Source organism: Schistocerca serialis, chromosome 9, assembly GCF_023864345.2.
Source record: "Schistocerca serialis cubense isolate TAMUIC-IGC-003099 chromosome 9, iqSchSeri2.2, whole genome shotgun sequence".
NCBI lineage: Eukaryota > Metazoa > Arthropoda > Insecta > Orthoptera > Acrididae > Schistocerca > Schistocerca serialis.
In genome coordinates, this window is record NC_064646.1 from 406,852,105 (window position 1) to 406,877,548 (window position 25,444).

The window sequence follows — 25,444 nt, forward strand, 5'->3', positions numbered from 1 at the left end:
GGAAGAAGACCAGGCAAAGGAAGACTGTACACAAGTATCAAATGTCCTAAGTCTTTTGTTTTCTGTTGATTAAAAATAAGAGAAATAAAGAAATATTGCCAACATTGCATATAGTGTAACTAGTCCTGATGTTCACCACTTCAAAGCACCACAGCTAAGGAGGGTGGTTACCACATGAAACAATTCATGGAACAGGTACATTCCTTCCAAACTTAAGGGGGTCTCCCAATTATTACAGGGGCCTGGATGATTTGGTGATAGGTGAAAGCATAGGCAATAATCCTGTCCATACTCCGCAAGCCACCTTATGGTGTGTGGTGGTGGTTACCTTGTACCTCTACTAGTCATTTCCTTTCTCAATCCACTCATAAACACAGCTTGGGAAAACAATCATCTATATGCTTCCATGAGAGCCTTAATTCCTCTTATCTTCATGGTCCTTGTGCGAAATGTATGTTGGCAGCAGTAGAATCATTCTACAGTCAGCTTCAAATTCTGTTTTTCTAAATTTTCTTTATAGTGTTCCTCAAAAAGAATGTCACCTTCCCTCCAGGGGCCCCCATTACAGTTCCTGAAGTATCTCCATAATAACAGTTCCTGAAGTATCTCCATAATACTTGCATTTTGATTGGCCCTATAAGTAAAAAATCTAGTAACCCACTTCTGAATTTCTTTGATGTCTTCCTTCAATTCGACTTAGGTGATATCCCAAACACTTGAGCAGTGCACAAGAACAGGGGAATATCCCAAGCACTTGAGCAGTGCACAAGAATGGGTCACACTAGTGTCCTATATGCGTTTTTTTTTACAGACCAAACACATTTTCCTAAAAGTCCACCAATATACTGAAGTTGACCAATCAGCTCCCTACAATTCTTATGTACTAGCGTCTTTTCATACTGTTTTGTCTACATATTTGACTGTCATAACTGTGTCAAGCAACACACAACTAATGCTCTATTCAAACATTATGGGATTGTTTTTCCTACTCATCTGCATTAACTTACATTTTTCTGTGTTTAGAGCTAGCTGCCATTCATCATGCCAACTAGAAATTTTGTCTAAGTCATTTTGTATCCACCCGCAGTCACTCAATGATGACACCTTCCCGTACCCAACAGCCTCATCAGCAAACAGCTGCAGACTGCTGCTCACCCTAACCCTCAGATCATTTATGGATATAGAGAATAAGAGCACCTCCCTGGGGTACTCCTGATGATACCTTGTCTCTGATGGACACTCACTACACTGAATTGGACACTCTGGTCAGATGAACACTCACTCTACTGAATTACTGTATTTTACGGACTAAAAGACACACTTTTTTCCTTGAAAAATTGCCTCTAAAATTTGGATGCACTTTATATTCAAAATTAATATAAATTGTCCAGTGTTTGATTTAAAATTTCTGCCAGTCTTACAAATGGCCATATATTCAATGCCGTGGGAAACCTATCTCTATCTGGCAACAATGGAGTCAACTGGCAGCAGCAATGCACTGATGGGACGAACATGAGCTGCAGGGTTCAGGGTGTACACGGGGCCGAGGAAAAAAAATTCCTGGATTTTTCCTGGATTTCCCAGTTAATAATACCATTTCACCTGGATGAAAACACATTTTTTCCATGTTAAGTAACAGTATACTTTTTCTCGAAACCGTAAAACTTATCAATCCTTTCAATGGTTGTGGTTTTATACACCAGCGTGGAATTTACCGGCACTTTAGAAAACAAAACCCGGGGGGAAAAAACACGTTTTGGAAATATGTCTGATGTGCAGCAACATGTACACTGCATTTTTCGTATTACGAAAGTATAAATTCGAATTCCACCAAACACTGCATGTTACTTTCTGAAGGATTGAAATCAAGACTGCGATGCGCTTTTGTAAGCCAGTTGTAGCTCATGTCAAGTGATCTCACCAGCCGATGACAGGGGATATTCAGAGCATAGGACACGTGATGTAGTCAGCCAATAGAAACATCACTGTTAAGTAGCGCGAACACACAAATAGGAAAAGGAAATGGTTTAAATTAATATTCATAGTATTGCTACAAGAAAATAAAAGCTTTTACATATAATATTGGTCTCTAAGATTAATAAGATGCAAGAGAAGCTAAGCTTTCACACATAATGTTGATCTATTTTGTGTGTGTTACACTTAAGATACATCACAGTCGTCCTGAAGCCTTTGACACATTTTGCTGTTGGCAGACGCGTGTATGAGCACAGTGTTTTGTTGTTGTATATGGTGCATTTCCTTTGCAACTTAAGTAGCAAGAAATATGCCATCAAATAATATAAATGTAACTGAGTAATATTAAAGAAGCTAGTACAACAACAACTTTTTCTTACTTTCATGTGTATGAAAACGTTTTAGCATACCTTTTATCTCTTTGTCCAATTCTTCTTCCTCTTTCAGAGTGTACTGAATATATGGATCACCTCTCTAAAAAGAAACAATACAGAAAATGAACAAAAGATATTAAATAACACATGGCTAGGGACAGGAAAAAATCATTTTATTTTGTGGACAAAGTCAGTATTATCTTTTTCCAGATTTTTTTTTGTTTGTTTTATTCAACTGTAATTCTTTGCCAAATTCACTGTTTTTACCAAACATGGTGTGGTTTTGTGTCAAATTCAATTTATTTTTGCCAAATTCAGTTTTATTATTTCCAAGAGTTGTCATTATTTTTCACATTCAGTTGGTTGGTGGACTGGTGTGTGTTGGTGGTGGAGGGGGGGGGGGGGGGGACGAACAGTGGTCATATGTCCCACAATCCAATCTGGCAGAAGTTAAGGGAAGAACAACACCAACAACACAGTCCAGTCCATGGGAAAGAAAAACAAGCAAACAAAGAAGCAGAAGGAACATCAGGGCAGCAGAAGGAATGTCAGGATGGTAGGAAAAGTAAAGAAAGGGAGGGGAAAAGGGACGAGAAGAGGGGGCCACCCCAGACGCACTACATAATCCATCCCAATCCCAACATCATACCATGATCATGACACAATGGGGACAACACTAGGGGAAAATGTCAGAACAAACAGGGATAGCACAAAAGACTAGGCAAAACACATGGGACATGGAGGCAAGACCAAAGGCCTCTCAAACCAATGTCAACGCTAACTGAGGGACTCCGCCTCCAGAAAGAAATTCAGGTGCTTAAACTGGGAAGACAAACCACTTTCGCATAGAAAACTGAGGACGAATGTAACCATGCAAGTGTTAGCCATTAACACTCGGGACCAAGATGCAAGCGCCATCCATTAACACTCAGGACCAAGAAAGTGGGAGAGCACATTTAGTGCGAAGGGCCAAACCTGTCCAGCGACATGTGGATCATTGTGAGGGAGTCCCCGCAACTACATAGGGGGTTGGCTCATTATAGTGTATTTAAAAAGAAACAACGTGGGTCAACCTGAATCTTCGAAAATAAAGTAGCAAATGATTGTAGATTCCCATTTGGAGAAGCAGAGGGAGGAGCGTCATGTAACAGGAGTCTCCTTAATCACATAAGTTTATTAGATGGGCAGGTCAGGGAGTGTGGGAGAGAGTGGGGGGGAGGGGGGGGCGGCAAAGAATTGGCCCAAAACTTAGCGAAAAGGGATCTGACATGATGCCACAAATCCACGCACAAGGGGTGAGCATGGGAAGACCAGATATCAAAGACACAAATAACCAGGAGCTGGGATAGCCAAACCACAAGGAGGGATCGCAATATCAACCGGAATACTATCGACAGGGCTAGTACGAGAGACACTGATAGCCAAACAGAAACCACGATGATGGACCGAGTCCAAAAGAAGCAGTGTGTAAAGGACAGCTGAGTCTTAAACTTGATAACCATAGTCCAAATGGGACGGTCGTAAGGCCCAATAAAGGCAGAAAAGAGTTGAACGATTCACACCTCAAGAGGTGTAAGCAAGGAAGCTGAGGACACTGGGTTTAGGCAGACACCCAATCTTTGGAAGGCAAAGCTTGTTGTCAAAAATAAGACTCGAGATACAGAAATGGGGGACTATGGTCTGGTCTTGGGCATCAAGGTAGAGATCTGGATCAGGATGGACCTTAGTACAGAGACAGAAATGCACTGCTGGTGATTTACAGGAGCAGAATTGAAAACTGTGTGAGAGAGACCATGCAGAAGCGAGCCCACTGCCATCCTGTAACTGCTGCTTCGCAGAGGCTACTGAGTGGGAAGTAGCCCACATACAGAAATCATACACATATGCAGGGGAAGCCACAAGTCCATTAACAGTGATGAGTAAAAGGACACTTAATACAGAACCTGTGGAATGCCATTCTCCTGCGTCCATTGAGAGCTGAGAATGGTGCAAACCTAAACTCAGAACAACTGGTGGGACAGGAACTGACAAATAAAAAGACACAACTTATGGAGTATAGTAAGATGTAATGGTAGCATGCCGTGTCATAGACCTTATGAAGAGCAAAGAAAACTGTGACAAGATGGCGTTACTGTGACAAGGCCTGCCAAAGCGCTGTTTCCAACCACAGCAGATGATTGATCAGAGGCCATCCCTCCAAAAACCACAATGCTAAGGAGACTAAAGGTCCCATCATTTGGGACCCAAGCTGACGAGCCACCATCTGGTCAAATAACTTGCAGGGGACATTAGTCAGACAGACTGGGTGGTAAACATCAAGTATGATGGATCCTTACTGGGCTTCAAGAAAGGAACCACAATACTGTCTCTCCACTGAGGGGGAAAACACCTTGGAGCCAAAAATGTTTAAATGCCTAATGGAGATATTGTTGTTGTGGTGGATTGAGGTGTTGAAGCAATTGGTTTTTAGGGATGGAATCAAAGCCAGGGCTGAATCACAGGGAAAGAGGAGATGATCAGAAGCAGCTCCCATTCAGTAAAAGGTTCATACAAAGGCTATCTGGGAGGGCAATGTCCAGGATGGATGGAAGATGGCTGTTGGCCACCTTGGAGGGTGCAGAGCATAGTCCACAACTGTGGCGAAGGGACAGAAAAATCTAAGGAGGAGGCAAAACATTCACAACACACTCACTTTCTCTGCTTGATTAAATAACAGGCTTTGGTGAAAAGGCATTTAAAGGTAATAAGACCGGCAGAGGACAGATGCTGCTAATGCATTGTAAGGCTTGATGGCAATCAGAGACGGTGATCACTATGACTGGCAGTTTAAGCGGTACATCGAGTTTGGGACAGCAATGCAAGCAGTGTGAATAATCATATCGGATATGTCACAGACAACTTCATCAATACAACCTGATAAAGAGTGGGCAACACAGCGTGATGCCAATCAGCACAATGGAAAGCCCAGAAAGGTAACCTGGCCATCAGGAAGTGGGAACAGAATAAGAGAATTAAATGATAGTAGCCACTATCGCAGAGGTCATCGTGCAGCAACCATTGTAATGAAGTGGAAGGTGAGGGGAAGAGAGCGAAAGATGAATGGCAAAGAAACTGCCACAAGTAGCACTAAAATAGGTACGGGCACCATCACTAAGAAGGTACAGGTCATGTCCCACAAGAAACTGGTCTCTGAGGAGGACCTGAATAGATGAAAAAGCATTGACGCAAAAGAGGTGATGGGCATGAAAATCCCCACGGAGGAGCAAGCAGGAGGGAAGAGTTGCTGAATGAGGGCAGTTAGGGCTGTGGGCATAGATAGCCTGTCAGGAGGGAGACAGAGAGTCCAAACTGTGGCAGCAGGGTCCAAGTTGAATAAGTAAAATGAGATTCCTGGAGAACAATACAAATTGTGGAGTAAAAGGAAATAAGGAATTGCAACCTTGGAAGATGGTGGTAGTATCCATTACAATTCTACTGGATAAGCAGGGAACGGGGTTCCAAATGGGAGGTGAACAGGCCAATGCTGGTCACGCTGCTGGGTCACCACCCATCAAGTCATCAGAGGTTGGTATGGAGTAATAGATGCCACATTGTTGCCAAAGTGGTCAAAGACAGGAAGGGCCGTATTTTGGGTGGCAGAATAAATTTTGATCAACAGCGGACCTGACTGCATCTTAACTCCACGGGTCTACTTTGCCAAACTTGTCCTTCATAATTTCCATGAAAAATAATCAGTTGGTGGTGGTGAAAGCATCCCCGCCAGTCCTGGTGCAGACCAGGTAGGGGGAAAAGGTTTCATCCCAAGCCATCGAGCCTGGTCCTCCTCCCAGGGAGTAGCCAGGGAAGAAAAGACCACAGCATCATAAAAAGCTTCATTAAAAGATCCATTCCTAACTTAAGAGACATCCATAGAAGAATAGTCTGTTTTTTGGAGCTTAATGTGTTTCATACACAAAGGAGTTGCCCTGATACCACCCACTCCAATCAGGGGCTCTCCCTGAGGATGTCACACAGCCACAGCAAGGTCAGTCTGTGATGGTAGCTGTAGACAGCAATCACTCCTATGCATGGAAAGTTAGCAGTTCATGTATCAGAAGTGTGATCCCTGCGTTGTCAGAGGGCACAACCAAAAGGGTGCCTACGATGGCACCACATGGACTGGCTACTGTACTGGCTAGATAGAGCTAAAGGACAATGGTGTCAATGAAAAGATGGGAGAGGAAGTAAGACCACATGTAAAAGATGCTAAGTAAGGTGTTCTTCCCCACCTGATCCACACTACGGAGACAAAATTAAAAAGAAACTCCAAAAGGAGACCAAAAATGCCAAAAAGGCAAGTTTAAGGGACAGGGACAGGGACAGGGACATGGACATGGACATGGACATGGACATGGACATGGATGGATGGACACACACACACACACACACACACACACACACACAAGGACTAGTTGATGAGGTTGGAGGGAGGGGTCGCTGGGGAGAAGCAAAATCAGAGGTCCATCCCCCTCCCCCCAAATGCAGTGGTAAATCAACCATTATTTTAAGATTATACACAAACTTCGGCCTTGAGGAGATTATAACATGGAATGTAATTTTATCATTTAACAACTACCACTTACAAATATTAGTACACCACCCTCCTCTTAATTACAACATTTTTATACAGCTAAATTGCAAATTTCAATATATTTTGTAAAAATCACTGATTTTGCATTATTCTGCTAAAAACATAATTTTGCCTCATTTTCCTTATTAGCATTTTTGCGAAATTTTCCAGCACTACACACAGCCTCTTTCTCTTGTAAACACCTTATAAGTTAAAACTTGAGAATAATTAATCACTGTAAGCTGCAACATAAAATTAATTCACAGTCAATACGACTTACAACTTTACTGATTAAAATTTAGCATATTTACCATACAGGAAGGGGCAAATAAAAGTGGCCTGGATGAGCGACTACAACTGGATGTGAATGTATGCATATAACCACACCATGTGAAACACACACCATTAGCACGCCCACCACGTGATCTACACTAGGTTCAGAGCATAGTGTGGGCGGTGTCAGTGTGAGGGGCGCAGTGTAAAGGGGACAATGGTACTCACAGTGGAGCAATGGGTGATCACTGTCGAAAGTTACGGGAGAACAAAGTCACACAAACGTGTGGTCAGCTGTTTGATGGCAAGTTTAATGGTATCAAAGTGCAAGCAAAGAGTGCCATGCAATGCTTAGTCCAAAAATGGCATCAGGCAGGATCTGTATCAAACAAGTCAAAAAACATTCCAAATGGAGGTGGGAAAGACCTACAGTTACTTCCAACAGGATGGAGCAACTGCCCATACAGCCAGCCGAACGTTGGAGACATTTACACAATCTTCACGTCTGACAAAGTTGGTAGCAGGGGTCAGTCTGGTTATGGCCCTGGCTGGCTAATTAGATCCCCTGGTCTGTCAGTGTGCGATTAATTTGTGTGTCGCAACAACCCTCATAATCCTCAAGAAATGTGGCAGAATGTTTTGGATGAGACAGCAGCAATTCCAGCAGTCCAGCTTTGATTTGTCTTCAGCAACTTGCTGAACATGGCCCGAAAGTACTAAGAGATGAATGGTGATCATTTTCAGCACATGTTATAGTCATGTTAGTACTGTATTTCCTTTCCTCTGCTGTGTTTCTTTGTTCCCTGGAATTCCAGGCCACTTTTATTTGCCCCACCCTGTATTCAGTGTCCGAAATATTTACAACAGTAGGAAGAATACACTTATTACCTTCCTCGCAAATGCTTTTGAGCGAGCAAACTGTTCCTTACAAGTCCTGTTATGTGCCTCAAAAAGTGGGTAAAAGCGAGCAGAGCCCCTGTAAATCCACTCTACATGTTTTCCATAAGGCGGGAAAGACATTCGAGCAAGAGATGCATCTACTTCTAAGACTTTTGCATTGTACCACCTCCCTAGAATTTTTAAAATACAGGTTCATGAAAAAAATAAGGCACAATATTTTATGATTCATTCATGTTTCAAACATCTTTTGCATTCTATAAAAATTGACTCCACAATAGTGTGAGAAATCACAAAGGAATCATTAAAAATGAATTAAATTTAGTCTACATGAGAGATAGTGACACAAAGCTAAATACATAGAGTTATAACTTTATTACATGCCATAAATTAGTGTTTGTTGAGGACACTACATCGAGTAAAAAGTCTACATCTCAAAGCATCAAATAAAATCAAATTGAGCAGGACCTAAATAGACCTCTATTTCACCACAGTTTCCAGTCAAGTTCAAAATTTAATTATGTTGGCAACTGGATCAACGTGTCATGCTAAATGATAACCATTTTTCTGTTCTGGAGAGATTTGTTTCAATTTTGACTACAGCCTGGTCAAGTACAATTGACATTTGGTAGAGGATTAGTATCCTTTTTTGTGTGCCCAAGGCACCATTGTGTACCTTTGCAGTCCCTGAATTCTGTATACTCTCCACAGCAATTGCTACAGCAGGGATGCCATAAAGCAAAAATGCATTTTAACTGACTGACATCCACATGATGCATGAGATTTCACGATTTCTTTGCAAGACAGATAAAACATTTTCATAATTGACCTACAAAGATAACAGGGGTTCTGTTGATCAGCAACATACTGGATCTCAGTTTTAGAACAATATGATGTTCAATGCTTACAGATGACAATTGCACTCACAACACTCCCCTTTGATTTCTTTATGCATATTCTGTTGCTCTCTATATGGAATAATGTAACTTGTGCCTTGCTTTAAAAGTTGTATTAAATTCACACAAAGTAAATGCTTCATTCAAAATGCTATAATAGCTTCATTACAACTGTGAAAGCTTTACTGTATACATACAAGAAAGAGTTACAGCACATTGCTTCTCACTGAGGTGTAACTGTAACAAGACAAATGCTCTGTAACTTATTTATCAGATTTTCAAACTCATTCTGCAAATTTGCAACACATATGGCTGCAATGAAAATAAACAATAATAAACATTAATAATAATAATAAACTGAACATCAAATGATATAACTATGGTTGATTGCATACCAATTACTAGATGTTCAAGGATTACTTACTATTCCACTCAGTTCTGACATCTTGTCCTTCTTGCACCTTAAGCAAAGCTTTTTCTGGGTACTTTTCCAAATAATTCTGAACAAATTCTCGAATCTCAATATGAACATCCTCCCACACATTCTGAGAACTTTCCACAACAAGACGTATATCTTCATGTTTAACATACTGAGAGCCACCATTATCAAAGAAGATGAGATACCTAGAAATTGATACAGCACACTTAGACAAGGCAACTTCTCCAATATGACATCTGCATCATCAGGCTACAAACACCGTAACTACATTTTTTGACAATTTCCTTACAAATTTATACCAGCTCGTCTAGTTCTTAAACATGTGTAACTTTAAAGGCTCATTTAGCACACAAACCGACCTCGTAACAATGTAATCTCTATGTTACTAATTCCTTTCATCTTTGGATTCTCTGCTAACTTGCCTTTAAACATAAAGTAGATGGGGGTAGGGGTACAGAGTGTTATACGGAATAAAACAAATGCCATATGGATTACTTGATAGATGGGCAAAGATTTTGTGCAGCAAATAATTTAACTAACTACTGATAGCTCGCTCAGAATTGTCATGCCTGTTTGGTAGTCTTCTGGCACAGTTCACATTGTCATGAATGAACCACTATATGCACAACTTTTGTCAATGACAAGGTAACAGCTTTGGTGGAAAAACTAAGGACTTCTACAACTGTGGATACAATATGACGCGTGTATGCACACATGCACATGCACACAGATACTGATGGGTCCTAAAAGTAAGTTTCCAGGGCTGTGTGGTACCAGATGTATACACACAAATTACGCAACTCATCATAAATAACAGGGTAGTGGTTTGAGAGTGTGGAGCTGGCGTTCAATAGCATCCAAAATGTGTTGCATAGGGTTCAGATCATGGGAATTTGGTTGCAAATCTATCAACATGAGTCCATTATCATGCTCTTCAAACCACTGTACATGATTCTGGTCTTGTACATGGACAGTTGTCCTGCTGGTAGATGCCAAACCCATCAGTGGAGACCTCAAGCATTAATGTATGCAGATGTTCTGCAATAATGTTCAAGTAGCCCACATCTACCATGGTGCCTCTGATTACTGTCACAAGTTCCAATGGAACATCAAGTGAATGTTCCCCATATAGCATAATACAGCCCCCACTGGCATGCATTCAAGGCATAGTGCACTTTTGAGCAGACATTCACCTGGATGACAGCATATTTGAAGACGATCATCAACCTAGTGTAACAAGAAACATGATTCACCAGACCAGGGAACAGCTTTCCACTGGTCCAATCTCAATGGTCTCGTGCTCACTGCAATCTTAACTTACAATGTCCTTGTGTCAATGCGGGAACAAGGAGGGGGCATCCAAAGTGGAGTCCTATCTTCCAACAGTATCCACTTGGCAATATGCTCCAAGTCACTTGTCACTGCATCAACACTGCTGTAGATCACTGACAATCCTGCTTTACAGTGTGTGCAAGCCTCCAACTTCCATGTTCCGCGATGAGGCATGGACGTCCAACACCTTGTCACCCACTAACAGTTTCACCATTCTCCGACCAATTTCCATAGAAGATCACGACAGTAGCACACAAATAGCTGGCCAGTTTCATCATTTCTGAAATGCTCCATCCCAGGTGCCAAGCCATAACCACCTGACAGTTTTCAAATAATGAAAAATCCGGAATGGAATAAGAATAGCAATATGAATTAAGATAGACAGCTCCTTACCAAACACAAATACAACACAGTCTAATGGATATGAAAGACAAACCATATATACGTGGCAATAAATTATTAATACCATGTTATGACATGAGCTATGCTAATAAAACTGAGACACGCAATAGGCAAGAGAATGATCTTAAGTTCAGAAGAGATAATAAGACTGACACTGGAACAACTGCCAAAATTTTCCTTTGGTTCTTAAGAGAGGTACCAAGAAATCAAAAATTCAATCAGTTTTTTGATTGACAGTAGACATCTGTCTTCTGCAATTTTATTTGCCTCAACAGGAAAAACAGTGCACAAGTAGGGTTAAAAATACCACGTACCATGCTGTAGGTTCCAAATTCCACAATGACTACAAACTATAAAAGAAGGATACAGTTTCTTTGAAGAGTATTTTGTCTAAGTTTGTAGGGATTGCCTAAATACAAAGTTAAGCACATGTGTGGTATTCTATGAAAACTTAGATCTAAGAGACAGAGAAGGGAACACCCAAGCCTTCAGTGTCTATAGAAGATACCAGAGAAAAAAAAAAAAAAAAACTTATGTATACCTCCCACAAATGTACACAGCAATACCCTGGCCCATATCCAGGTAAAAGAGAACAGCACAGGCTCCACACATGTACAAGACCTTTTACACTTTGTATAGCACATGTAGAATACCCATTCTGTAGCTACAAAAGTATCTGAGATACTGCTGATGAAATATACGACTGACCCTATTAACTTTAAAAATTAATAACTTCTTAACGACTTAAGTGATCTTGAAGACCACAAAGTTCACAGATAGCACTTTAACAGCTTCAGTATTTTCTTAATGCTATGCAAATTCATATAAGAGTAGGATTGTTGATCCTGAGGATTAAAAAACACATTTCAATGCAAAATGAACTGCAAAACAATAAGTTAGCAGCAGTATTAGACAGTAAACTAGAATAACCAGCAGCAGACGCATCATTTTCTTTACATCTGATAGCAGACAATAGCAGATATTGGTAATATTAAATATCTCACCGATAAAAATGTAAACAATGCAAAAACCAAGTGCCCCATTCATGTGTAATATGTGTGATAGTAATGGAGCACAGACACAAGTTTGGTACACACCATACGGCAGAGATGCTGAGTTACACATAGGCACAACGAAAAGACTGTTAGAAAGTGAGCTTTTGGCCAACGAGGTCTTCATCATAAACACACACACACACACACACACACACACACACACACACATTCATGCACATGCAACTAGCACGAACATGACCACACACTCTGCCTGATGAGGACCTGTGTATGTGTGCCTACTTCCGACAAAGGCCTTGTTGATCAAAAGCGTACTTTCTGACAGTCTTTTTGTTGTGCCTATCTGCAACTCAGCATCTTTGCTATATGGTGATTAGCGACTATCCTTTTCACAATATTGTTACATTCCAGTCCGGATTTCCCATTATTTGATTTAGATACTACTTTGGTGCGGAATTACTAGTTAATGGCTTTATACCATGAGAGTGCTGACTGTGCCTAGCAGTGGGTGACATGCGCAACAGTCCTTTCCCATGGAAGTAATGAAATGCAATCTCTTGCTCTGCCTCCAACACTTCTTACTGACCTCCATCACACATTCCGTCCCTGATCTATGTCAATGATTTGCCAATCAATGTTAACAATCCTTCCATGGTAATGTCTCTCGTTTGCTACACATGAACCTTCTATTGAATGAAATTTATTTCCATTACTGACATAGTACACATACAAGTAAGTATACAGTGGCATATTACATTATTAAGAAACACTGTATTTGTGAGCCTCCATTGGTTTTTAAATTCATGAAACACAATTAATAGAAACTACAAACTGATTTTCCCATTACATAAATTTTACACTCATTAACAAATGCAACTCACCTGTAACGGTTTATAGACTTGGGTGGCTCTGCAATCACACCAGAATAATACTCTTCATCTGAAATTCCATCCCGAAAGATAGAGATAATGCGATGACCGACAGAGAAACGAAAATTTTGCACCTGGGAATAGGCTAGCTGAAAGCCTGCAACTTTTTTTATTTCCTTCATGTTCTTGTTTTTAGAATTCAAGAACTCCACAGCGTACAATGTCTGAAAACAAAACTGTCACATGAAGTAAGCATGATAGCATGGAGCCTTAATAAAAAACATAACTATGAAATAACCTGATCACCACTACTGATAATGACAAAGAACAACTAGATAAAAACATCACAGGACAGTCTTGGGTCTAGTCATTGCTATTGCAGTATTTTTACCATAAAGGTAAATTCACTGGTGTAAATTTCTACTACTTCAACAACATAGAGTGATGTGTCAGTTGTTTACTTTCACTTGCATTCTTAAAAATGAGGTGGATGAATTTACTTCGCTAAAAGTAATTTATTCTTCACTGTAACATTAACACCCAATGCTCCAATCTAACGTCCTCCTAATCACAGTCTACTTTTATGCAGTAACTAATATAAATATTCCACAAACCTTTTAGTTCTTTAGCAAGATTTGCAAGCTATGACACACATTAAGACTCATGAGGCCAAATAATGACTGGGTATGCCAGAACAGGCAACGGCAAAGAGCAATGAGGTTTGAGCATTAAATGATGCAATGTGCATGTGTACTCTTGGCTCATTAAACGATTCATTCTGGAGCTAGCATAGTTTTCATTCTTTTCTGTGTGCCAGTTGATGAAGCAATGCTTCTACTATTTGGTGAGTGGTCTCATTTACTACTCAATTACATAAATCCTGCCAGGACTTTTCTTACAATATGAGCCATTAACAATTCAGAGTAGTATGGTCTAAAATACTGAGCTCTTATCACCCTTCCAGAATCTATAACGCTTAGAAAATTAAAGTTTACAATGTGACCACCCCAAACCAATTCTCCGTAGATTATATCACGACAGGCACAAAAACGGTCAAAAGTTCAGTTACATGAGACTTATGGAACTGCGCCAATGTGGTGTCACTAGTGACAATAGTTACTGCCCGCCATCCACGTGGAGCTCGTATTGGTCACACCACGGACTTCTAGTACTCAGCCACACACAACTGATTTCATCAAAATGTATGGGCCTGAAGATGGCGTTAATGCAATGTCGAAACTAGTTGCCAAATAAATATAAAATCTTAAGTACAGCTGGAGGAGTTTCATTTTTAATAAAAACAAGTAGGTAAAAAGACAAGGGCTAGTAGAAATCCATAGGTAACAGAAGAGATATTGAATTCAATTGATTAAAGGAGAAAATATAAAAATGCAGTAAATGAAGCAGGCAAAATGGAATACAAACATCTCAAAAATGAGATCGACACGAAGAGCAAAATGGCTAAGCAGGGATGGCTAGAGGACAAATGTAAGGATGTAGAAGCACATATCACTAGGGTTAAGATAGATACTGCCTACAGGAAAATTAGAGAGACCTTTGGAGAAAAGTCAACCACCTGTATGAATATCAAGAGCTCATATGGATAACCAGCCCTAAGCAAAGAAGGGAAAGCAGAAAGGTGAAAAGAATATATAGAGGGTCTATACAAGGGTGATGTACTTGAGGGAAATATTATGGAAATGGAAGAGGACGTAAATGAAGACAAAGATATGATACTGCGTGAAGAATTTGACAGAGCACTGGCACTGAAAGGCCTAAGTAAAACAAGGGCCCGGGAGTAGACTACATTCCATTAGAACTACTGATATCCTTGGGAGAGCCAGCCAACACAAAACTCTTGCATCTGCCGAGCAAGATGTGTGCGACATGAGAAATACCCTCAGACTTCAAGAAGAATAAAATAATTCCAATCCCCAAGAAAGCAGGTGCTGACAGGTGTGAAAATTACCTAACTTCAGTTTAATAAGTCACACTTACAAAATACTAACACTGTTTCTTTACAGACAAATGGTTTGTATGGAAGCTGACCTCAGGGAAGATCAGTTTGGATTCCGTAGAAATGTTGGCACATGCAAGGCAATACTGACCCTACAAATTATCTGAGAATGTAGGTTAAGGAAAGGTAAACCTATGTTTCTAGCATTTGTAGACTTAACGAAAGCTTTTGACGATAATGACTGGAATACTCTCTTTCAAATTTTGAAGATGGCTGGGGTAAAATACAGGGAGTGAAAGGCTATTAACAATTTGTACAGAAACCAGATGGCAGTTATAAGAGTTGATGTTATTCAACCTGCATATTAAGTAAGCAGTAAAGGAAACAAAAGAAAAATCTATGGAGAAGAAATAAAAACGTTGAGGTTTGCTAACGACAATTTAATTCTGTCGGAGACAGCAAAGGACCCGGAAGAGCAATTGAACGGAATGGAAAGTGTCTTGAAAGGAGGATATAAGACGAACACCAACAAAAGCAAAACGAGGATAATGGAATGCAGTTGAATTAAATCAGGTGATGCTGAGGGAATTAGATTAGGAAACGAGACACTTAAAGTAGTAGATGAGTTTTGCCATTTGGGGAGCAAAGTAACTGATGATCGTTTAAGTAAGGAGGATATAAAATGTAGACTTGCAAAGGCAAGGAAAGGGTTTCTGAAGAAGAGAAATCTGTTAACAGTAAGTAAAGATTTAAGTGTCAGGAAGTTTTTTCTGAAAGTATTTATATGGAGTGTAGCCATGTATGGAAGTGAAACATGGGCAACAACTAGCTTAGTCAAGAAGAGAATAGAAGCTTTCGAAATGTGGTGCTATAGAAGAATGCTGAAGGTTAGATGGGTAGATAACATAACTAATGAGGAAGTACTGAATAGAACTGGGGAGAAGAGGAATTTGTGGCACAACTTGACTAGAAGAAGGGATCAGTTGGTAGTACACATCTGAGGCATCAAGGGATCACCAATTTAGCATTGGAGGGAAGCATGGAGAGTAAAAATCATAGAAGGAGACCAAGAAATGAACAAACTAAGCAGATTCAAAAGGATGTAGGTTGCAGTAGTTATTCGGAGGTGAAGAGGCTTGCACAACAGGATACAGTAGCACGGAGAGCTGCATCAAACCAGTCTCTGGATTGAAGACCACAACAACAACGACTTACAGAATGAGTGTCTATTGTTAATGATATCATCTTATTTAATATGTCTTCAGTTGAGTTGCCTCTGCTAAGTCTTTACTTCAGAGGACTGATCTCATGTAGTAATCTATGACCTTGTAAGTTTTTGCATAATAGGTATCAAATACCTTATTGAGAACTTTCAGGAAACAAACTGGTCTTTAGGAGTTAGGAATCTTGTCTTGCTCTTTACTAATAATCATCAGCTCAGCAGAGAAACTTGCTGTACAGCTCACGCATTGGAAATTTTTCTTTTTCAATTTTAAAATTGTTTGTAGAATTACTTGTTGTGTGAATGGGTACAAAAGATGATTATTTTTATATTTTTGCCATACGTTGTTAGTAATCTGCATTGATACCTGTTTTGTCTCTGGCATCATCAGGAAGCAGTGTTTCCATTAGCGGGGCAGCTGCCTGTAGTCAGCATCTGTTACTGTCCCATCATTTCCTTTGAGTGTGGACAAGACTGTTGACGGTTGTATTTTCTTGCTGACTGTTTTGTATGGTATTCTCCAGTGATCAGTTTCTAAGTTCATTTGTATGAATTATCTCCATCATTACATTTTGGCTTTCCAAATTCTTCCTTAAAATGTTTAACCTGGTTGTATCTATGCAGCATTTGGATTCTTTCCTCTTTTGGAATGCTAATCTGATAGAGCTTTCCGGGTCTCCTCCTTTCATATTCTAATTTTTGCTATGTCCTAGAATAAATTCAAGGTACTCCTCTCCAACGACCTCTCAGAACAGGTATTGACACCTCTATTGGTCTACTATCCACAGCCATTTTATTTTGTTGTGCTTTACTGTCTACATCATCACCCAGTGATAGGCTTCCTGGACAATGGAACACCCTTCCCAATTCTTTCCAGTTAGCTTTCTTGATGTTGCAGTTTGCTGATATAAGCACATTATCTGTGGTGTCTTGTTGACCACTATGTCATTCCACTGTCAGCCTTCCAGCCTTTCCCACAGCATGTCACTGTCCAAATCTGCTAGTGTGACATTTATGTTTTAAGTTGTTCCAATTCTCTCTCAGTATGTTGGTGGATTGTGAGGTTTATTCAATACCTCTGTGTTGAGTTCTATCATAGATTCTTTGTGTTGTCTTCCACACTCATCAGTTAGGCAGCTACGCCACAACACTGATTTGGCATTTGCATCAATGGATACACAAGAAGCTTAGTTTATTCCAAGTGAGTAACATCTTTCAGCCTTAGTAAATACTCATCAATCTTGCCATTAAATTGAAAATAGACAAAAACCAAGATGCAGTTCTGCTTTTATACCTGGTGCAGCAAATACAAGTCCCCTCTTACTTTACAAGTCTCTCTTACTTAAGTGAAGACCGAGAATTAATATGGGTGCAATTAACTGACCTGATTGTTTGGTGACACAATATCTTTCACTGTAGCAAGAATCCATGGACGTTTTATATCATTCATGATATACATAGAATCTCCAACAGCCACAGGAGGACGATTTACCAGCCCCAAAGGAGGGAGATTGCTTTCTTTGATAATGACATTTCCAACAGGAACAACATCCTTCTCTGCACACACACCAATGGAATCTGAAACACTGCCAGAAAATATGTGACACACAATGATTGTGTACAAGCAACATAGTTTCTAGTAACCTGATGGGTTACTTGCCTCCAAGTGCCATAGATTATGTTCCAGATATCTTGTTGTAATGTGTAACATGTGAGATGATTAACAAAGTGAACATTTCCAGTATTTATGTTCTACATGACATGAGTGGTTGTCTCACAAAGTACATTTACAACACATCTGATTAATGTATAGAAGAAACAAAAAGGAAGATATATGTACCTGGACAATCAAAATAAAACAAATGACTAACAACCATACCGTAACACTAATATTTGATATAAAAACACATAAAAAGGAAGATTAGGGTTTAACTTTCAGTCAATACTGAGGTCATTAGAAATGGAGAACAGGCTCGGTAAATCTCAAGGATGGGGAAGGCAATCGCCTCTGCCGTTTCAAAGGACTCATCCTGGAGTTTGCCTTGAGTGATTTAGAGAATTTACAGAAAACCTAAATCTGGATGGCCAGACAGAGCTTTGAACCATTGTCCTCCTGAATGCGAGTTCAGTGTGCTAATCACTGCACTGCTCAGTATAGAGCAAGTAGATAATGATGTTTACAAAATTAGACAAATAATAAGCTATTTGCTGCTCAAACATCTGCTTATTCTTCATCCCCCCCCCCCTTTTCCCTACACACACACACACACACACACACACACACACACACACAGCTTGTAAACTGTAAAAAAACTATTTAAACAATGGAAACTCCAGCTTGGTATATCTGCAATGTAGGCAAATATAGATTGCTACTTACGATAAAGATGACATGTTAACTTGAAACAGGCACAAATTATAAGACACTTACATATAAGCTTTTGGCCACAGCCTTTGTCAGAAAAAGAAATACACATCATTCATTCACACAACCAAGCACACCTCACGCAAAAACAGCCACCAACTCCTGCAGCTTGGACCATAATGCAACTGTGGCATGGAACAGAAGCAGCAACCTCGAGAGCATGGGGAAGAGAAGGGATAGCAGTGTATGTGTGGGGAGAGCGAGCAGCACTGTCTGGCGGAATGGGCAGGATCTAGGCTGCCAACAAGTGCAGTGTCGGGAGGTTGTGGGGCAGGGACCTACCGATGCTGTGCCTGTTGGCAGTCTAGACCCTGTACACTCCGTCAGGCAGTGCTGCTCCCCCACCCCTATAAATACACTGCTATCCCCTCCCCTTTCCCACCCCCTCCAGATTGCTGTTTCCATGCCATGTCACAGTTGTATTCTAGCCTGAGCTGCCAGAGTATGCAGTCATGTAAGTGTAAGGTGTGCTTGCTTGTGTGAATGAATGCTATAAGTTTCTCTTTTTTTTCTGATGAAGGCTGTGGCCGAAAGCTTATCTGTAAGTGTCTTTTAATTGTGCCTGTCTACAGCTTAAGATGTCATCTTTACAGTAAGTAGCAATCTATCTTTTATAAGTAGCAATCTATCTTTTCTATGGAGCAATCTATCTTTTCTATGGAGCAATCTATTTTTTTCTGCATTGTTAGAAAAAAGTATTTCATTGTTTTAGAGCTGGTAGTATGAACCAATACAATAATAACAATAAAAATAATTTTAAAAAAACGTAGACATGGGCTCAAGAATGGATAACTTTGAGTGTTGTGAGCAATTGTTCATCTTTTTTACTGGAATCTCTTTGCTATTATGGTAAACCAACAAAAGCAGTGAACAAATGAGGACGCATTCCATTGTTGTTGTACATGGATACAGCATACAGTAAACATATGTTAGTGTTGTTACTGTTAACTGTATTCAGAGTTCTGAGTGTCATTTACACATCAGTTCTAATGGAAACAGTTTGTCTTTTGATAAGTTTGTGAAATGCTCTTACATTGTAGTTTTGTCTTTGCACTTATCAGCACAAAGGGAAGCATAATATTTTACATGTGAAATATGTGAAATGGCAGACATGATATTCTGTTATGGCCTGGCAAAGGAAAGCAATCATCAAGCCCATGTACTGTGTGCTGAAAACTGTTGCATGCATGGTGTATACATGGACAATAACAGAAGAATGTGACTTCATTTGTTTATCGCATTCTGTAGATCATTTGAAATAGGAAAATCTTTGCAACAAAAGAGATGTGTTTCAACCAACAAATAAGTGATCAAAGCTCTTAAAGTGTGCATTACAGCACATGTTTACTGGATGTTATTGTTGCATTTTGGCCAGTCAACCAACTTTCAATTTACGGAATTCTTTTTTAAGTCCACCCCCCCCCCCCCCTCCCCAAGTATCAAGTTCATTTTCTCTGGTGTTTCAGCAGGTATCTGCAATTTCATTCTTGCAGTGCGCAGGTGGAGTCATCCCAAACAAATACTGCTAATCAGGTGCTTCATGCTCAGTGTCGACAAAAAGCATTGGTTTTTTTCCTGTTATAAACAAAATTATTTTTAAAGCACAATGTTACAAGTCCACTCAATAGATTGGTTCCAAATTAGTATAGTGCAATATTCTGTTTAGCAATATGCGTTAACAGGGACAGTAAAACATAAAGAATGACCAGTACAGGATGCTGATTGGAGGGATTGTGTATAATTTGACAGATGTTAATTCCAGATGATATATATTTGTTTCTTTCAGTCTTTAATAGCAAATTTACATATAAGTAAGTATAGCACTAACAAGGTACCAAAAAAGTCTTGGATCACAAAAGGAACTAAACATCATGTGCGAGGAAAATGAAATTGTATGAAACAGATAGGACAAACAGAGAAGTAGGATTGACTAATAGTATCGATTTCATAAATAAATAAAAAAAAAAAAAAAGAGTAAATCAGTTTTAAAAATGTGAGGACTTTGCTATTATAGGAAACAGCGAATAACAAATTACAGCACCCAGGTAGCCACATTTTAATAATCACTTGACAATACATTAAAGATGCAATGCCATATTCATAGAGGAAAATCATTATTATTCCATGCTCTGCCAAAGAAATTAAGAATGTAAATGAAATCAACAAAAGTAGAAATGCCCACAGAATTGATAATATCTCAAGAAACTTAATAAAATTCTATTTTCCATATATATATGTAATGTATACACTCACATATGCAATATGCATCACCATCACAGGGGATATCTTCAGACAGACCGAAATATGCTATTTCGGACCCCTTTACAAGAAATGTAGTTAAGACAAATAATATTTAATATTGACCAGTCGTACTAATTAAATCCTCCTCGGAGGTAATAGAAAAAGAGTATGTACACAAAACAATTCTCTGAATCTGGATTTCAAAAGGGTCTCTAAATAGACTGTACCCTTTTCAATCCACAAATATGATTCCATAAAATTTTTGAGACAAATACTGTGAACAGTATTTTCTATGACTTATCAAACGCATTATTTGATTGTGCAGCCCACAGTACTCTCTCAGAGAAGCTCAAATATTATGGTATCAGGAATCTTGCTAGTAACTGGTTTTCACATCTAACAAAAATGTTGCAGAGTGTGTCATTAAAAACTCAGTGTATGCACAATGAAATAATATTTTCAGAATAGAAAAGAAACACTCATGTTTACCACAGGGATTGACATTAGGTCCACTTTGTTCTTGTTATACATAAATGATCACTCATCATATATACGAGAAGCAGAAACGGTACTCTTTGTTGACAATGCAAGTACTACAATCAAACATTATGGAGAAACTCGACACCTGAAAATGTAAATAAAATTTTCTTGAAAATTATTAACTGGTTCTCTGCCTATGGACTGCTGCTGAAATTAGATGAAACAAAATACGCGAAATCCTGTACTGCACAAGGCCTCACTGCACCATTAGAAATAGTGAATGAGTAATAAACCAATAAATGAAACAGTGTATGATATGATGCGTTTTCGAGCCAACAAATGATGATTACCCCATTAGATAATCTAATTTTTGGATATGTGTTTTATTTATGCGCATGTAACATGAGATGAATGGATCCAGTGTATCTGCAAGCCGGAGTGACGATAATCATCATACCATGTTTGCAGTACCTGCTGATTGGGCTGTTTATTCCATGTCATCGGTTCATGCCTTGGAGATATAGTGTGCACAACAGAGGAAGAGCAGTCGTGATAATGCCTATGAAGTCACAGATACAAGAGAAAATTTATTATGGGGATGCATTCAATTGGAGTCTATTAATTAAGACAGAACTGTTTAGACTTTGTCCTTATCAGTGTTTTTGCAATTTTCCAAATGTAACACAGCTATTATCAATAATAGCACAATATACAAGATGTTGTTAATGAGAAGCCTCTCATTTATTTCCAGAGTTGGATGGTGGATTTCTACTTGCTACTTACAGCAATAGTTGCAGCACTTTGAGAAAAGAGGTTCAATCAGATCAGGTAAGTGAATGTGCTGAAGTAACATTGTGAGCAAGATTAAATAACAGGAAGTCTTAGCTCCCAATCAGACTTTACTTTGACACTCGATAGCACAGTAAAGAACCAGTAGAATATCACAAAATTCTAAATTCTTCACTGTTTGTACTGATAATAACATGAACTGAAAGTCAAACGTTGCAGATATTAAACATCTAAGCTCTGCAACTTCTGTGTTCTTGTAAATATCTGAATTTGGAGTTGAAAATGCCAAAAAGTTAACATAAATTTTGCTATTTTCAATCACTTACATTTGCTATTTCGTTCACTACAGTCTAATGGCAAGCTGTTCCAGCTCAAGAGCCCACTCATGCACAGCTGACTGCCTGTGGACACGTGTCATATCATTATAACACGTCGTATTCAGGATCTGTGGAGCGAGCACTCATGTAATGTAACAATGGCAGGTGGTGAGGAAATATTTAACGAATGGGCAGTCAGGCAACTGGATCGTAGCTTGTTGTTGTTGTTGTGGTCTTCAGTCCTGAGACTGGTTTACTGCAGCTCTCCACGCTACTCTATCCTGTGCAAGCTTCTTCATCTCCCAGTACCTACTGCAACCTACATACTTCTGAATCTGCTTAGTGTATTCATCTCTTGGTCTCCCTCTACGATTTTTACCCTCCACGCTGCCCTCCAATACTAAATTTGTGATCCCTTGATGTCTCAGAACATATCCTACCAACCGATCCCTTCTTCTAGTCACGTTGTGCCACAAACTCCTCTTCTCCCCAATCCTATTCAGTACCTCCTCATTCGTTATGTGATCTACCCATCTAATCTTCAGCACTCTTCTGTAGCACCACATTTTGAAAGCTTGTATTCTCTTCTTGTCCAAACTATTTATCGTCCATGTTTCACTTCCATACATGGCTACACTCCATACATATACTTTCAGAAACGACTTCCTGACACTTAAATCTATACCCGATGTTAACAAATTTCTCTTCTTCAGAAACGCTTTCCTTGCCATCGCCAGTCTACATTTTATATCCTCTCTACTTCGACCATCATCAGTAATTTTGCTCCCCAAATAGCAAAACTCCTTTACTGCTTTAAGTGTCTCATTTCTTAATCTAATTCCCTCAGCATCACCCGACTTAATTCGACTACATTCCATTACTCTCGTTTTGCTTTTGTTGATGTTCATCTTATATCCTCCTTTCAAGACAATGTCCATTCCGTTCAACTGCTCTTCCAAGTCCTTTGCTGTCTCTGACAGAATTACAATGTCATCGGCAAACCTCAAAGTTTTTATTTCTTCTCCATGGATTTTAATACCTACTCCGAATTTTTCTTTTGTTTCCTTTACTGCTTGCTCAATGTACAGATTGAATAACATCAGGGAGAGGCTACAACCCTGTCTCACTCCCTTCCTAACCACTGCTTTCCTTTCATGTTCCTCGACTCTTATAACTGCCATCTGGTTTCTGTACAAATTGTAAATAGCCTTTCGCTCCCTGTATTTTACTCCTGCCACCTTCATAATTTGAAATAGAGTATTCCAGTCAACATTGTCAAAAGCTTTCTCTAAGTCTACAAATGCTAGAAACGTAGGTTTGCCTTTCCTTAATCTAGCTTCTAAAATAAGTCATAGGGTCAGTATTGCCTCACGTGTCCCCATATTTCTACGGAATCCAAACTGATCTTCCCTGAGGTCGGCTTCTACCAGTTTTTCCATTTGTCTGTAAAGAATTCGCGTTAGTATTTTGCAGCCGTGACTTATTAAACTGATAGTTTGGTAATTTTCACATCTGTCAACGCCTGCTTTCTTTGGGATTGGAATTATTATACTCTTCTTGAAGTCTGAGGGTATTTCACCTGTCTCATACATTTTGCTCACCAGATGGTAGAGTTTTGTCAGGACTGGCTCTCCCAAGGCTGTCACCAGTTCCAATGGAATGTTGTCTACTCCCGGGGCCTTGTTTTGACTCAGGTCTTTCAGTGCTCTGTCAAACTCTTCACGCAGTATCATATTTCCCATTTCATCTTCATCTACATCCTCTTCCATTTCCATAATATTTTCCTCAAGTACATCGCACTTGTATAGACCCTCAATATACTCTTTCCACCTTTCTGCTTTCCCTTCTTTGCTTAGAACTGGGTTTCCATCTGAGCTCTTGATATTCATGCAAGTCGTTCTCTTTTCTCCAAAGGTCTCTTTAATTTTCCTGTAGGCAGTATCTATCTTACCTCTAGTGAGATAAGCCTCTATATCCTTACATTTGTCCTCTAGCCATCCCTGCTTAGCCATTTTGCATTTCCTGTCAATCTCATTTTTGAGACGTTTGTATTCCTTTTTGCCTGCTTCATTTACTGCATTTTTATATTTTCTCCTTTCGTCAGTTAAATTCAATATTTCTTCTGTCACCCAAGGATTTCTACTAGCCCTTGTCGTTTTACCTACTTGATCCTCTGCTGCCTTCACTACTTCATCCCTCAAAGCTACCCATTCTTCTTCTACTGTATTTCTTTCCCCCATTCCTGTCAATTGTTCCCTTATACTGTCCCTGAAACTCTGTACAACCTCTGGTTTAGTCAGTTTACCCATGGTCAGAGTCCACATCTGCCGCTGGAAATGTCTTACAATTTAAAACCTGGTTCCTAAATCTCTGTCTTACCATTATATAATCTATCTGATACCTTTTATTATTTCCAGGGTTCTTCCACGTAAACAATCTTCTTTGATGATTCTTGAACCAAGTGTTAGCTATGATTAAGTTTCGCTCTGTGCAAAGTTCTACCAGGCGGCTTCCTCTTTCATTTCTTACCCCCAATCCATATTCACCTACTACGTTTCCTTCTTTCCCTTTTCCTACTGCCAAATTCCAGTCACCCATGACTATTACATTTTCGTCTCCCTTCACTATCTGAATAATTTCTTTTACTTCATCATACATTTCTTCAATTTCTTTGTCATCTGCAGAGCTAGTTGGCATATAGACTTGTACTACTGTCGTAGGCGTGGGCTTCATGTCTATCTTGACCACAACAATGCGTTCGCTGTGCTGTTTGTAGTAGCTTACCCGCATTCCTATTGTTTTATTCATTATTAAACCTACTCCTGCATTACCCCTATTTGATTTTGTATTTATAACCCTGTACTCACCTGACCAAAAGTCTTGTTCCTCCTGCCACTTCACTAATTCCCACTATATCCAACTTTAACCTATCCAT

The 25,444-nt window shown here is 39.5% G+C and overlaps 1 protein-coding gene across 1 annotated transcript in view; it reads right to left on the bottom strand.

Moving 5' to 3' along the window:
* Positions 1–25,444, bottom strand: part of LOC126418683 (uncharacterized) — a 412,934-nt gene that overhangs the window by 131,721 nt on the left and 255,769 nt on the right. The window contains exons 16-20 of the mRNA XM_050085576.1: positions 17,642–17,843; positions 13,091–13,302; positions 9,448–9,647; positions 8,119–8,300; positions 2,385–2,448 (exon numbers count right to left, since the gene is read on the bottom strand). Of these exons, the coding sequence (XP_049941533.1) occupies positions 2,385–2,448; positions 8,119–8,300; positions 9,448–9,647; positions 13,091–13,302; positions 17,642–17,843 (860 nt within the window). The remainder of the gene's footprint in view (positions 1–2,384; positions 2,449–8,118; positions 8,301–9,447; positions 9,648–13,090; positions 13,303–17,641; positions 17,844–25,444) is intronic.